At 41.8% G+C, this 12500-nt stretch overlaps 2 protein-coding genes across 4 annotated transcripts in view; both read left to right on the plus strand.

Annotated features, from left to right (window-relative positions):
- ccdc120a (coiled-coil domain containing 120a) overlaps window positions 1-5554 on the plus strand; it is a 19555-nt gene extending 14001 nt beyond the window's left edge. For both annotated transcript variants that reach the window (XM_080764205.1, XM_080764206.1), the window contains exons 8-12: window positions 210-300; window positions 545-631; window positions 1437-2023; window positions 2214-2469; window positions 2816-5554. In XM_080764205.1, the coding sequence (XP_080620331.1) occupies window positions 210-300; window positions 545-631; window positions 1437-2023; window positions 2214-2469; window positions 2816-2921 (1127 nt within the window). In that variant the 3' untranslated portion in view covers window positions 2922-5554. The remainder of the gene's footprint in view (window positions 1-209; window positions 301-544; window positions 632-1436; window positions 2024-2213; window positions 2470-2815) is intronic.
- A 763-nt stretch (window positions 5555-6317) lies between these two features.
- Window positions 6318-12500, plus strand: part of abcd1 (ATP-binding cassette, sub-family D (ALD), member 1) — a 17654-nt gene continuing 11471 nt past the window's right edge. Inside the window, exons 1-6 of one of the 2 annotated variants that reach the window (XM_080764140.1) lie at window positions 6318-7171; window positions 7601-7704; window positions 7815-7972; window positions 9549-9736; window positions 10008-10182; window positions 11166-11356. In XM_080764140.1, the coding sequence (XP_080620266.1) occupies window positions 7055-7171; window positions 7601-7704; window positions 7815-7972; window positions 9549-9736; window positions 10008-10182; window positions 11166-11356 (933 nt within the window). In that variant the 5' untranslated portion in view covers window positions 6318-7054. Of the gene's footprint in view, window positions 7172-7600; window positions 7705-7814; window positions 7973-8929; window positions 9000-9527; window positions 9737-10007; window positions 10183-11165; window positions 11357-12500 lie in introns of those variants that run through there. The other variant, XM_080764141.1, reaches the window with a different exon arrangement.

The following is a 12500-nucleotide window of genomic DNA, read 5'->3' on the forward strand; positions in this document are numbered from 1 at the left end:
AACCCTGCAATGTGTTGTATAACTGGACACTAGTAGCTTTGCTTCCATTACTAATAGTTTGGTGACCGTGGTCCATTAAAGTTATGTCACTCCCTCCTTCTAGTATCATAGGACGCTGTTTGTGATTGTTGTTGTTAGAAATACATGGTTGATTTGGTTGTTGTATGTTATGTTGCTGATGTAGACATTATTCTACTGTGTATTTTCAGAGTGTCGCCCCCTGGTGTACAGTGTATCACCTGTGGAACTCTACTATGACATCAGAAACAGGAAGAACTCACTGGCAACTTCCAACAATAGGTATGCGCGCGTGCACACACACACACACACACACACACACACACACACACACACACACACACACACACACACACACTTACACGATAATACCAACACAGACACAGAAACACTTGTGTACACAGCTTAATACAATGATACTCCTACACGTCCTAAAAATGCTAATGTTTAATATTGTTTATATGTGTGTTTGTGTGTGTGTGTGTGTGTGTGTGTGTGTGTGTGTGTGTATGTGGGGGTGCTCTAGTCCTAGCCGTGTGTCCAATCCAGATGGGAGCAACGTTTTGACCACACCCCTCCTGTCTCGTAATGGACAAATCACAGTACACATCAGGTGAGCCTTAGCCTCTTCAATATCCTGATCTGTTGAACAAAAAATACAGTTTACCCAGAATCCATCTGAGTTGTATTTGTTTCCGGGACACCATGGACACCATGAAGATAGCTAAAGCCCTCATCCACTACATCAGGCTCAGACATGAAGATAGCTAAAGCCCTCATCCACTACATCAGGTCTCCATGGACACCATGAAGATAGCTAAAGCCCTCATCCACTACATCAGGTCTCCATGGACACCATGAAGATAGCTAAAGCCCTCATCCACTACATCAGGCTCAGACATGAAGATAGCTAAAGCCCTCATCCACTACATCAGGCTCAGACATGAAGATAGCTAAAGCCCTCATCCACTACATCAGGTCTCCATGGACACCATGAAGATAGCTAAAGCCCTCATCCACTACATCAGGCTCAGACATGAAGATAGCTAAAGCCCTCATCCACTACATCAGGCTCAGACATTCTTCATTGCCAGTATGTAGGATGCATACGCGGAACTGGTTTCGGTCGAGACGCAAACAACTTGCATTGCAAACCGCAGTGTGTACAATGTGTAGGACTGACAAATGGTGACAGCTAGGAATTATATATTTACCATGTAGCGTGATTAAAAAGCACTGGCTGTCACTTCTCTCACTCTGTACTCAATTTCCATCTAAACCCTAATTTATGCTCAATCACGCAATGGAGTCGCGTGCAGAGAATAGAAGACCTACAAGCGTTGTGAGCTTGTAAATCTGCTATATGTTTGGGACGGAGTATGAATCGCTCTTGACTTTCTCTCTTCTCTTCTCCACAGAGCAGAGGAAGGCCAAAGCCACAGACTCCTCCCCCAGCCTAACTTCTCCCCAGATGGCTCCTCCCCCTCAGTCCCCAGCCAACCGGGAGGACGGGAGGGGGACGGCGACAGATGCAACGAGGGCGGAGTCAGTTCCGAAGAGGAGGAGGGAGGCGTGAATGGACACAGCAGAACCGCCAGCCATGAGCTGGCCAGAAGGGCCGAGAGAGGACGAGGAGGTTACAGTGACATCCTGCTGGACTACATCTGGAGCAAACAGCAGAAGACGCAACAGCAACGGCAACACTCCCAGGGCAACTCCAGGCAGCCAATCGTGTTTCAGCACTTCAGCGACAACCCCGCCGGGTCCAGGAACCTGCCGTGTGACGCTCATCGGGCCAAGGTGACTCGGACCAAATCCTGTGGGCCGTTTCCGCAGCAACACAACCAAGCTGACCTTCCGCTCCATCACTCTACTCATCCTCACCTCCAGCCTGACCCCCACCCGCACCTCCACCCCCCCTCCAGGCCCCCTCCCCCTCCTCCCAACCAGGAGGGACAGCTGGAGGAAGCCACGAGGAATCTACACAAAGCCCTGGCACTGGAAGGTAATTTTTCTCCTGCTCCTAGTACTGTTACTACTACCACTATTACCATACTAGTTCTACTTGTGGTACTACTAGTATCAGTACTACTTGTACTAGTGATCCTCATACTACGACTACTAGTAATAGTGTGTCATTTGAGTTTAATAAGTTAAAAGCAAATGTGATTGGTGTGTCTGTTTTTGATTGGCAGGTTTAAGGGATTGGTACTTGCGGAACACCTTAGCCTCCGGCCAGTCTAACCAGCTGAATGGAAAGGTCAGTGCGAAGGTGAAAGGTCCCGTCGCCTCGGGAGGGGCTCTGCAGCGCAGACGCACCACTCATGGCGCCACACAGATTTCAGCCTATCAGATGGAGACAAAGCTTCAGTACCCGACCACAGCACACCATAAACCTGCAGCACACCTGCCCCACTCAGTCACGTTCCATGGACACCCACTGCATGGCAGGTCAGTGTGTTTATGAAAGGTTCATGTCTGTAGCATGTGAATCACTTCTCATTATAATGTAGGTTGTCGGAGTGTGTGTGTGTGTGTGTGTGTGTGTGTGTGTGTGTGTGTGTGTGTGTGTGTGTGTGTGTGTGTGTGTGTGTGTGTGTGTGTGTGTGAGAGTGAGAGTGAGAGTGAGAGTGAGAGTGAGAGTGAGTGCGCACGAGTGCGAGCGAGCAATGAAAGAGAATACTTGAATTCACCTTAATACAAAAGGCATGTTGGAGTAATTCCCTCGCTCTTTCCCTTTTCTGTCTTTTCATATCTGTCCCTCTCTCTATCTTGTCTGTCTGTGTGTCTCTCTCAGGTCTATGGATGGCTCTCTCTACCAGGACTCCTTCCCAGCTCAGAAACAGGAAATGCATCAGATGGAGAAAACAACAGAGCTACCTTCTCCTGGCACCCTGGTCTGATCCACGTATCAGGACACCTGGGCAGTTAGACGGACAAGTCTTTTAACCAATCCTAGGCTGGTATCCTTGATGACGGCCATTGATGTTGTTTTTTCTGTGTGCTGGGACCATGCACTGACATTATTTTAAAATGATTCCACTCATTTAACTGACACAGACAGTGAGAAGAGAACTTCAACAAGCCACATTGGTTGTTGATCACATCACATGGCCACATTGGCCATTTAATCTGTTGTGGCGATTGAAGCTTGGCGATTGTTATAGGACCAGCATGGCTGATATTCACACACCTTCATAAGAACAAACATTTAACATAAACTCATTCTGATTCCAACTGAAACCAGTTAGCTAGTTATTGGAATCTGTACCTGCTGTAATTCAGTGCTAGCTCATGGTCGTCACAGCCGAGCTTGTGGAGATCTTTCACTTGTGGACTGTTAGAAGCTGCAGAACAGCTAGTGAAGCTAACTAAAGCCACGCAGTGTTTGCACGTCTGCTATATGTACCAACCCATGGTACTGGAATACGGCCGCTATGTAAAACCTATTTTAGCAAATGGTTTACTATTAAACGCCTAATTTATACTTGTGCAACAGTGTTTTGCACCAAAAATAGCTGATCTACAAGCTTGCAAGGCTTCGCATTGTGAGTTTGTAGATCAGCTATTTGTGGTGTGCGACACCCACATGCAACTAAGTTTAATGCAGGCTTAACAGTAGCTTGTCTTCAGTGCCACTGCTAAATTAGCACACGGAGAGGTGGTATATGTGAGATATAAATACAGTAGTAGTGGGAGAGCTCCCTGCTCAAGAGCACATCGGCAGTATTGGCAGTACTTTCTGTACTGCAGATTGAACCAGCAGTCCTGAATGGATTCTATCATCATCTCTGTCCATAACTGAGTGAACCTGTTGAAACCAGCCGTCAGCCATCACGACAACCAAACGAAATGCTCTAAACCAGGTCTAGAGACTAACATAGTGACTTTCACATCCTGTGTAAATGTATGTTGGAGCTCTAGTCTTAAGATGTCCTTACTCTTTCAATTCAGGTTCTCCTGCTTGTACAATCAGGTCCGATAGCCTACTAGAAAATGATAATAATCAATACGCCAATGTTTTATAATATGAACTAGACTTTTGATATTCAGTGTTTTTGCAGATGAATTTTGTCGGTCCGTAAGTTTTTAAGTGAAATCAGCAGCCTAATAATGGACAGACGCGGGTCTACTGTCCTATCAAAACAACCAGCAAGTTATTAAAAAGAAAAATAAATATATATATTCCACTTTTGATAATCAGTGGAAGATTTTGATCAGGTCATAGTGCTATGCCAAATGAACAGGATTAGTGACTCAGGTTTGTACTGGAAGACGCCAGCCTGCTCAGGACAGGCCACAAGGTGTATAATACAATCAAGCACAATAGAAATAAATGTGTAGAGCAGACATTTCCATTCATAGCAACGCTGTGCGTTCGTGTCAAACACACGGTAGAGGAAGTAATAAATGTGACGCATTTGTTCAATGTGAGGATGCACTGCTTATGGTATCCGATAGCAATAAGAGTCATGGGTCCCCAAGCAAGGCAAAGTAGGTGGCTGCAAGTTGCAACACGGAACCAGAACCCTTATAACCAGCTATGCTTTTACATGTATATGAGCACGATATTGATAGTTCTAAATGTGGATAGCTTGTGGCTATGTCCTTAATGTAACAGGTATCAACAAGACGGGACATGTTTTCCTACGCAGTCACTGTTGGACAGTGTTGGTGTCTCTGTAGGACACTGGTTCCCAAACAGTGGGTCGGGTCATTGTTATGGGTCCCCTTAGTTTTGTTTCCTACATTTGGTTTTTATTTAGTATTATTTCAAAACGTTGAATTAATAACACAATCCAATGATTTCTTTTTTGGGTACCGGGGCAAATATCCAATTTCTGTTTTGGGTCACGGGCTGAAACGTTTGGGAACCACTGCTGTAGGACACCACCATTAGTATTGTTTGTCTCTGTGGGACAGACACTCTAGGACAGGGAATGATACACCGTCACTAAGAGAGTTGAGTCTGATCTGCTGTAAAATAAGGGACGTGCATCCAGTGTTCATGTGAGTGGATTTGTAACAATCTGTGAGAGGCAATAAGAGTCAGCATCACCGCTGGTCGGGTCTTATTTGGTTGTTTGGTTGAATTAGCTTAACAAATGTCAGTGAACTGTCTAACTGAACTGACTGATTGATTAAATTATCAATGAGCTGATTGACTGATTTGTTTTTATATTATGTTATTGTGGAAAGGATCAGAGTAACGTCTACTCAGCCAGTCTGTTACACTGACAAATTGTACAGGTCAAAATGAGATATGCATGTATCGAAATGAAAAAATAATAATATGTTTGTTGTTTTTAAAGTTGTGAAATTGTGTTAAGAATGCCAGCGGCAAAAAATATTGTTTGTATAAAAAAAGTGATGAAATATGAGATGTTGTAGTGCATCAAATGGCTAAAGAAAGACCTTAAGGCAGTCGCTTGGTTTCTCAGCTCCATCAATCAGAGCTGATTTTCTCCATAGGAGGCAATTCCAATGGAACCAGTTGTAAAAACAAAATGTATAAAATAACAGTTATTAAAAATAAAATGACACTTTAACACTTTAAATGTCAATGATTTGAAAGTTATTGAGTTTTAACATTGAGTCCTCCGCAGCTCTGTGGTGTCTGTCTGTAATGAAATATATCCATCATCACATGTTGGAAGGCGTCTATAAGAATCTGCACCTAGGCTAGGATTATCAAATACAGCTTTAAGTACTGGTAGTTTAGTTTTAAAATGTCTTTCTATTTAGTTACCAGTGTGGAAATTAACAAAAATACACCGGAGTTTGACACCGATCCCAATGTTGGTAAAACCTACATGCAGAGTTCCAGGGGACTGAAGGGTTAACCAACCCTAAAGTCAAGATACAAATGTAATCAGACGCAGATCCAGATGCAGGCATATTGCAGCACCACTCCCAACTCCTTTAGCCAAGTTGGAGAGATGTAGAGATCAGACCCCTGTTACTGAAGGATAGAGCTGTTTAACATAACTTATTTGAAGAAAAAACGTCACTTAGCCTACCCTACCATTAATACAGGAAGAAATGTATCCACAGCTACCATAGTTTTTTAGACTTTTTTTTTTAGAACATTTTTGATATACTATATATATTTGTAACTCAGAGTGTAGACTAAATGAAACCCAATAGGTTGTGCACTGTCTCAGAGATACTTGCTGCTACTGTGCATACAATTGTCATAACGTTCATTCCTAACCACAATATTGTCCAACACCACCCCCCAGAGGCGAAAGGTGTTAACTGAGTTTGGAAACAAAATGACTTCAAAGTTAGTTTCCTGTTCTTGTGTGAAGTATCGTAGGCTACAGTAGTAGCAGCCCAGGTCGCTTTAGTTTTTACTGTAATGTTGGGACGACGGAACAGAGGCGTGTTCAAAGCTTTCATTTGAGAGCTGCAGCGTTGACGGAATTAAGGCGACGTGGAAGGAACTTGGAAGAATGCAGTAGGATAAAACATGTTCACCACGACAGAGCCCATGGGGAAATAGTTTTTATTTTATTTTAAATGTTCCCACAGTAGCAGCTGTTTTCACTGGCTGTTTTTGATAGAAGAAAGTCTGAAAGTTCCTGTTTTAGTCGTTGTCTTATGTCGTATTTGATCGTGATAACTCTTTTAATGTGCTTTTAATTTCGTTTGATGTGTTTTATTTAGCGCGTTAGCTTCTTCGGTGTAGAAGCACCGGTTAACGGGAACAAGGCTGGCTAAACCTCACTGGAACTGAACTGGGTGAAAGGTTGTTGCACGTGAGATGGCTCAGTTGGGGGTTCATGTAAGCAAGGTAGCCAGTGGTCCTCTTATAAATGTGTAGAAAACATATTTTATCATTAGGGAAGCCAGTCATCATGATAGTGGGCTTAGTGGCTGTAGTGTTTAGAGAGTCATGCTGCTGAAGCTGAAGGTGTCAAATACACTGATCTGATGATAAGAGATAGACAACTGGAATGAAATCGACAATCGAATACATAAAATAGGCTTCTTGAGGTTAAGGTTAAGCAGTGAAGTTGAGTGAACGAAGGCAATGGAGCGGGTTGTGTCTCAGTTGAAGAGGAGTTCTCGCACTCAGCAGGGGGTCGCTCTGTTGCTCGCCGCATACGCCGTCAAAAAACTCTCCCCTTACGTCTGGAAGAGACTGCAGGTGACACACCATATTCATTACTAAGTTATAGCATAAAAATCACACCCGTGTGAAGTGATGGGCGCTAATATATTAAAGTCTAACTCATGTTCATTAGGTGACGTAATGGTGATGTAAAACAAACGGTAATTCCCTTCATTGTCAATGGCGTTTTTAAAACAAACATTGAACTAAAGACAAACATTAAACTTGTATATATAGGGGGGATAAACGCCCCTCAAAAATATATATAAATCATGTACCAGTCCAGTACTCATCATCAATACATGTGACAATACATGTCAATGCATAGCATGGCTATGCAACAAGAATTGATCAACAAATCAAATCTGTTTGATCAGTTCAATTTTGATCCTTCCAAACAATTAACCTGTGGTTATCTAACCATCTGATGTAACAACACAGTAACTAAATCTGTTTGTTAACCAGAAAGGGGCCCGGGTGGGTGCGCCTTCTACACCGGTGGGCGTAGCCAATGGCTCCCAGATCTGTCCATTGGATGAGGGTGCAGGAAAGAAAAGCAGCAACAGGAGGTGTGTCATGTCCGCGTAGCATACATGAACTACATCTATCTAATGTTTCAATGTTTCCTATAGCTTTCTTTGCTGAAGTAAAATAATACAATAAATGTGTATGTGTCTAGGTCTACTGCAGTGGACAGGGAGTTCCTCCAGAGGCTAACCCAGTTGTTGAAGATCTTGTTTCCCAACCTGCTGTGCAAGGAGCTGGGTTTACTGGGACTCCACTCTCTGGCTCTCATAAGCAGAACATTCCTGTCCATATATGTAGCCAGACTGGATGGTATGGACTGTGACATTGAAACTTTGTGTGTGTGTGTGTGTGTGTGTGTGTGTGTGTGTGTGTGTGTGTGTGTGTGTGTGTGTGTGTGTTGTGTGTGTGTGTGTGTGTGTGTGTGTGTGTGTGTGTGTGTGCGTGTGTGTGTGTGTGTGTGCGCCATGATCATCTCTCTTAACTGTGTTACTGTGGGTGTAGTGACATGTAGCGGTAAAAAAAAAACACAATTTCATAGCCTTGGATCAAGACTATCACAGATGTATTTTATCAAGTAAAAGTAAAAGTCAGACTCGATAAAATACATCTTGTACAAAACAAAAAAACATTATATGATGAATACATTTAAATTATCACCTGCGCATTGATTGTTCAACGTTATCCAACCAATGGCCTGTTTGGCTTGAATTGATGGGCCAGAGGCCGGCTGCCGAGGGCTCTGACACATTCCTGGGTGAATGAGTTAATCACATACCATACATAGCCTCATTCAGTCACAAAGTATGTAAGTTCCCATGCTTTTGTTCTTGCTTAATGTAAGTCGCTCTGGATTAAGAGCGTCTGCTAAATGCCTAAATTGTAAAATTGTAAAGTAACATTTGATCAACACAAAAACAGATTGGTCAGTTATTATTTCGTAATTATTTTTACCTTTATTTGGCCAAGCAGTAAGTGTCATTGCGATCAAACATCTATTTTATAAGAGGAAGTACAGATCACAAAAATCATAACATATAAAAAAACAACATACAATATATACTATATATTGTATGTTGTTTTTTAATATTATGCTATATATTGTATAGCATAATATTAATTAAAAAAAATCAGACTTGTCTGAATTGAGTGGTGCTGTACTGTACCCATGCTGTAGTACTGTACTGTACTGTACTCTGTACTGTACAAGCCCTCCTCCCTGGCCTGTGTGTGTGTGTGTGTGTGTGTGTGAGAGACACTGCGCAACAGTGCCATCCAGTGATATTTGCTGAGGTGTTTCAGCTGTTTGTGCTCGGACACAGGGACACGCATACATACAGTAGGAATGCACATACATATGTAGTGGCTGCTCCACTCAAAAGCCAACCCACAAAAAAACACTATTCAATCATTCACAGTGGCCTCTATAGAGGTTATCAGAGATCAGATCACCCTCTATGTTATTTTATCATTCACCCCAGGCAGGGAAAACTAGATGCACACAAGTAGGCCATACATGGCCTACTTCTTATTGATTGATTGATTGATTGAAATATTTATTAACAGTTTGCAGAATTACAGTTATTACAGTCAAGCACAAACTCAATACAAAGAGTGGACGACCCAATTAAGCATTACACTTAGTCTTGTTTACAAGAGGGTCCACCTTGTTCAATTCATCAAAACATTTAGAGGCGTACAAATAGACACTTCTATAATAGTCAAAGAACAGAACAGGAATTCATCATGTTGGCCGGTGGACAACACCGACATACATACATACATATCCAGCCTTTATTACTTGCGCAAGCAGAGTGTGCTAGCACACTCTGCTTGCGCAAGTAATAAAGGCTAATCGTCATAATAGTAATATCTGTGATCGTTTCAGGTATGATTGTGAAGAGCATCGTTAAGAAGCAGCCCCATGAGTTCCTGTTTGAGCTCAGTAAATGGGTGCTGGTTGCTGTTCCTGCTACATTCATCAACTCAGCCATTAGGTTCCTGGAGGGGCAGCTGGCCTTGGCCTTCAGAAGCAGACTGGTTAACCACGCGTACACACTGTACTTCACTAACCAGGTTAATACACACACTACTTCACTAACCAGGTTAATAATAATAAAAATAATACATACAGTTTAACAGACAAATGCACAATATTTTTTCCATTGATTTAATTTCAAATGTACATTAGCAGTCCTAGCTTTCATTTAATAATACATCATTCCCTTTTTTCTGTGTTTGTGTGTGTGTGTGTTTGTGTGTGTGTGTGTGTGTGTGTGTGTGTGTGTGTGTGTGTGTGTGTGTGTGTGTGTGTGTGTGTGTGTGTACGCGCATGCGTGTGTGTCAGACATACTATGCAGTGAGTCATCTGGATGGTCGTGTGTCTAATGCAGATCAGAGTCTGACCGATGACCTGTCGATCTTCACTGCGTCTGTCGCTCATCTATACTCCAACTTAACTAAACCTGTCCTGGATGTTGTAATGACCTGTCTCACTCTCATTTCCACGGCTCAGTCTAAAGGTAGGGCAGACTGTGTGCATTTTATTGTGATTGTAAAGTCCAATGTTTCTAAGACACATAAATACTGCCAACAACAAAAACCCTGTCAGATATTAAGTGGATGAGAAGTTTCTGATCTTTCAATAATCACACTATTAACCTATTTCCGCCTGTTATGTTGTTATACCTTTCAACCTGGGAAAGCATCTGTGTAATAGTTTTAGTTGCTATGCCGTATGTATGTTTAATGTTTTTAGTTGTTACTATATACATTTATATCGTCACTGTTCTGGAATCCTCTGAGTTTCAAATGTGTGTTTTTAAATTAAATTAAAGCCTTACTTCATCATATAAGAGTGTCGCGAGAAAGTAGTTTAAATAGCAGATCATAGATTTTCACTATTATTTTAACTAGTTTTTAGAAAATAATACAAAATTGGAATGGTTTCCATCCGTTTTTCAGAAAACGTATACCTTCATAAAAAGGTTTTAGAATGCCTTTTGCTCTGGCTGTATACTGTACATATCATGTACTGTAGGCTATTGGATACTACTTATGAATCTGTGCTCCCTACCATGTCAACATGGTCGTGAGTTTATGATGATAAATTGTGCCTTTATCCAAGGCGCTTTACAGAGATTGTGCATTACACACATTCACACACCGATGCCGGAGGAAACCATGCACCAAGGCACCAACCTGCACATCGGGAACAATTAGGGGTTCAGAATCTTGCTCAAGGAAACTTCAACACTAACTCTGGGGGAGCCCGGGTTTGAACTGGGAATCTTGCGGTTCCCATTCGGTCACTCTACCCCTGAGCCACTGCCGCCTTGATGATGATGATGATGAGAAGGCGTTTTGAAAACGGGCTCAGGTCTAAATGGGTTAATTAATGAGTGATAATGAGCTAGGATATGATTCTTATGCTTCTTCCTGTTGGTTGATACTAATGTTGCTGATCCAGGATCTGATCATTGTACTCCCTTACTTCTCTCCTCAGGTGCCAGCACCACATGGCCGGCGGTGATAGCGGGAGTCGTCGTGGCGATGACTGCCAAGGTTCTGAAAAGTTGTTCTCCTGGATTTGGGGCTCTGGTGTCAGAGGAGTCCAGGAGGATAGGAGAACTACGATCCAACCATGCTAGAATTATCGCTAACGCTGAAGAGATAGCTTTCTACAGAGGACACAAGGTACTAGTACTACTGTTCCTGCTGCTTCTTCTATTACTATACTACTATAACTGCTACTACTATTTATGAATTAATTGACAGTAAAGTAATCACTCCATAACAACCTGCCTAACACGTGTTTATGATCATGAACTAATACTAACTATACTATACTATACTATGAAAGAATGAATAGTTTTATTTCGGTCTTAAATCAACATGTACATGATTATTACTGCAGCAAAAGCATTTTACAGGACATAGGAAAAAGGTGTAGGCTGAAGCCGTAGCTTATATGGTGCCTATCCTTTTTGAGTTACTTATCTTACATTCATGTAAATACTATACTATACTATACTATACTATACTATACTATACTATACTATACTATACTAGCAGTGGCGGCCTTATATTTGTTTCAATTGAAACGGGCCTCGAGCCTCCAGGGGCCTTCCCAAAAAATATCGTATTCTTTATTTATTTTTTGGTAAAAACTAAATAGTAGTAGTAGTAAGGTAGTAGTAGTAGAAGTATAAGTAATATTGCATTGCATCGCAGCCTTCCAATCAGCCGTGTCAATTATTCAGCCTCATCCTGTACGTCCACTTACCTAGTTGGCAGCAGCTAATAATCACTGCAGGTCACCGACCTGTCATGTCACGTTGACCTGTGTTGTTTGGTTGTATGTGTGCACTCACTGCACTAGCAGCGCTGAGAGTTGCGATTGCATCATTGTATAGCCTATGCTGCCTTCCAGTTATACCTTAAAGTAAAACATTGTTTAATCAAGCTGCTTTTGTGTATTTACTATTTTTCTACTTGGCTGTGTATGCTGTTCATGCTTTGAAGTCCGATAATACACACCGACAATTTTAAAAATAAATAAATAAATATATAATTATTAAAATGATGACGTCATGAAACCTCTCGATCCTTAAGGCCGCCCCTCTATACTATACTATACTATACTGTACTGTACTATACTATACTATACTATACTATACTACTATACTATACTATACTATACTATACTATACTATACTATACTATACTATACTATACTATACTATACTATACTATACTAAACTTAACTATAGTAAGACGCCCTGAGGCCGAGGGAGAGAAGCGAAGGGCAAGGTCGTGTGCACGCATCCGCCTGGGTGAT

The sequence above is a fragment of the Protomyctophum bolini genome (genome assembly GCF_963924005.1).
Source record: "Protomyctophum bolini genome assembly, chromosome: 5".
NCBI lineage: Eukaryota > Metazoa > Chordata > Actinopteri > Myctophiformes > Myctophidae > Protomyctophum > Protomyctophum bolini.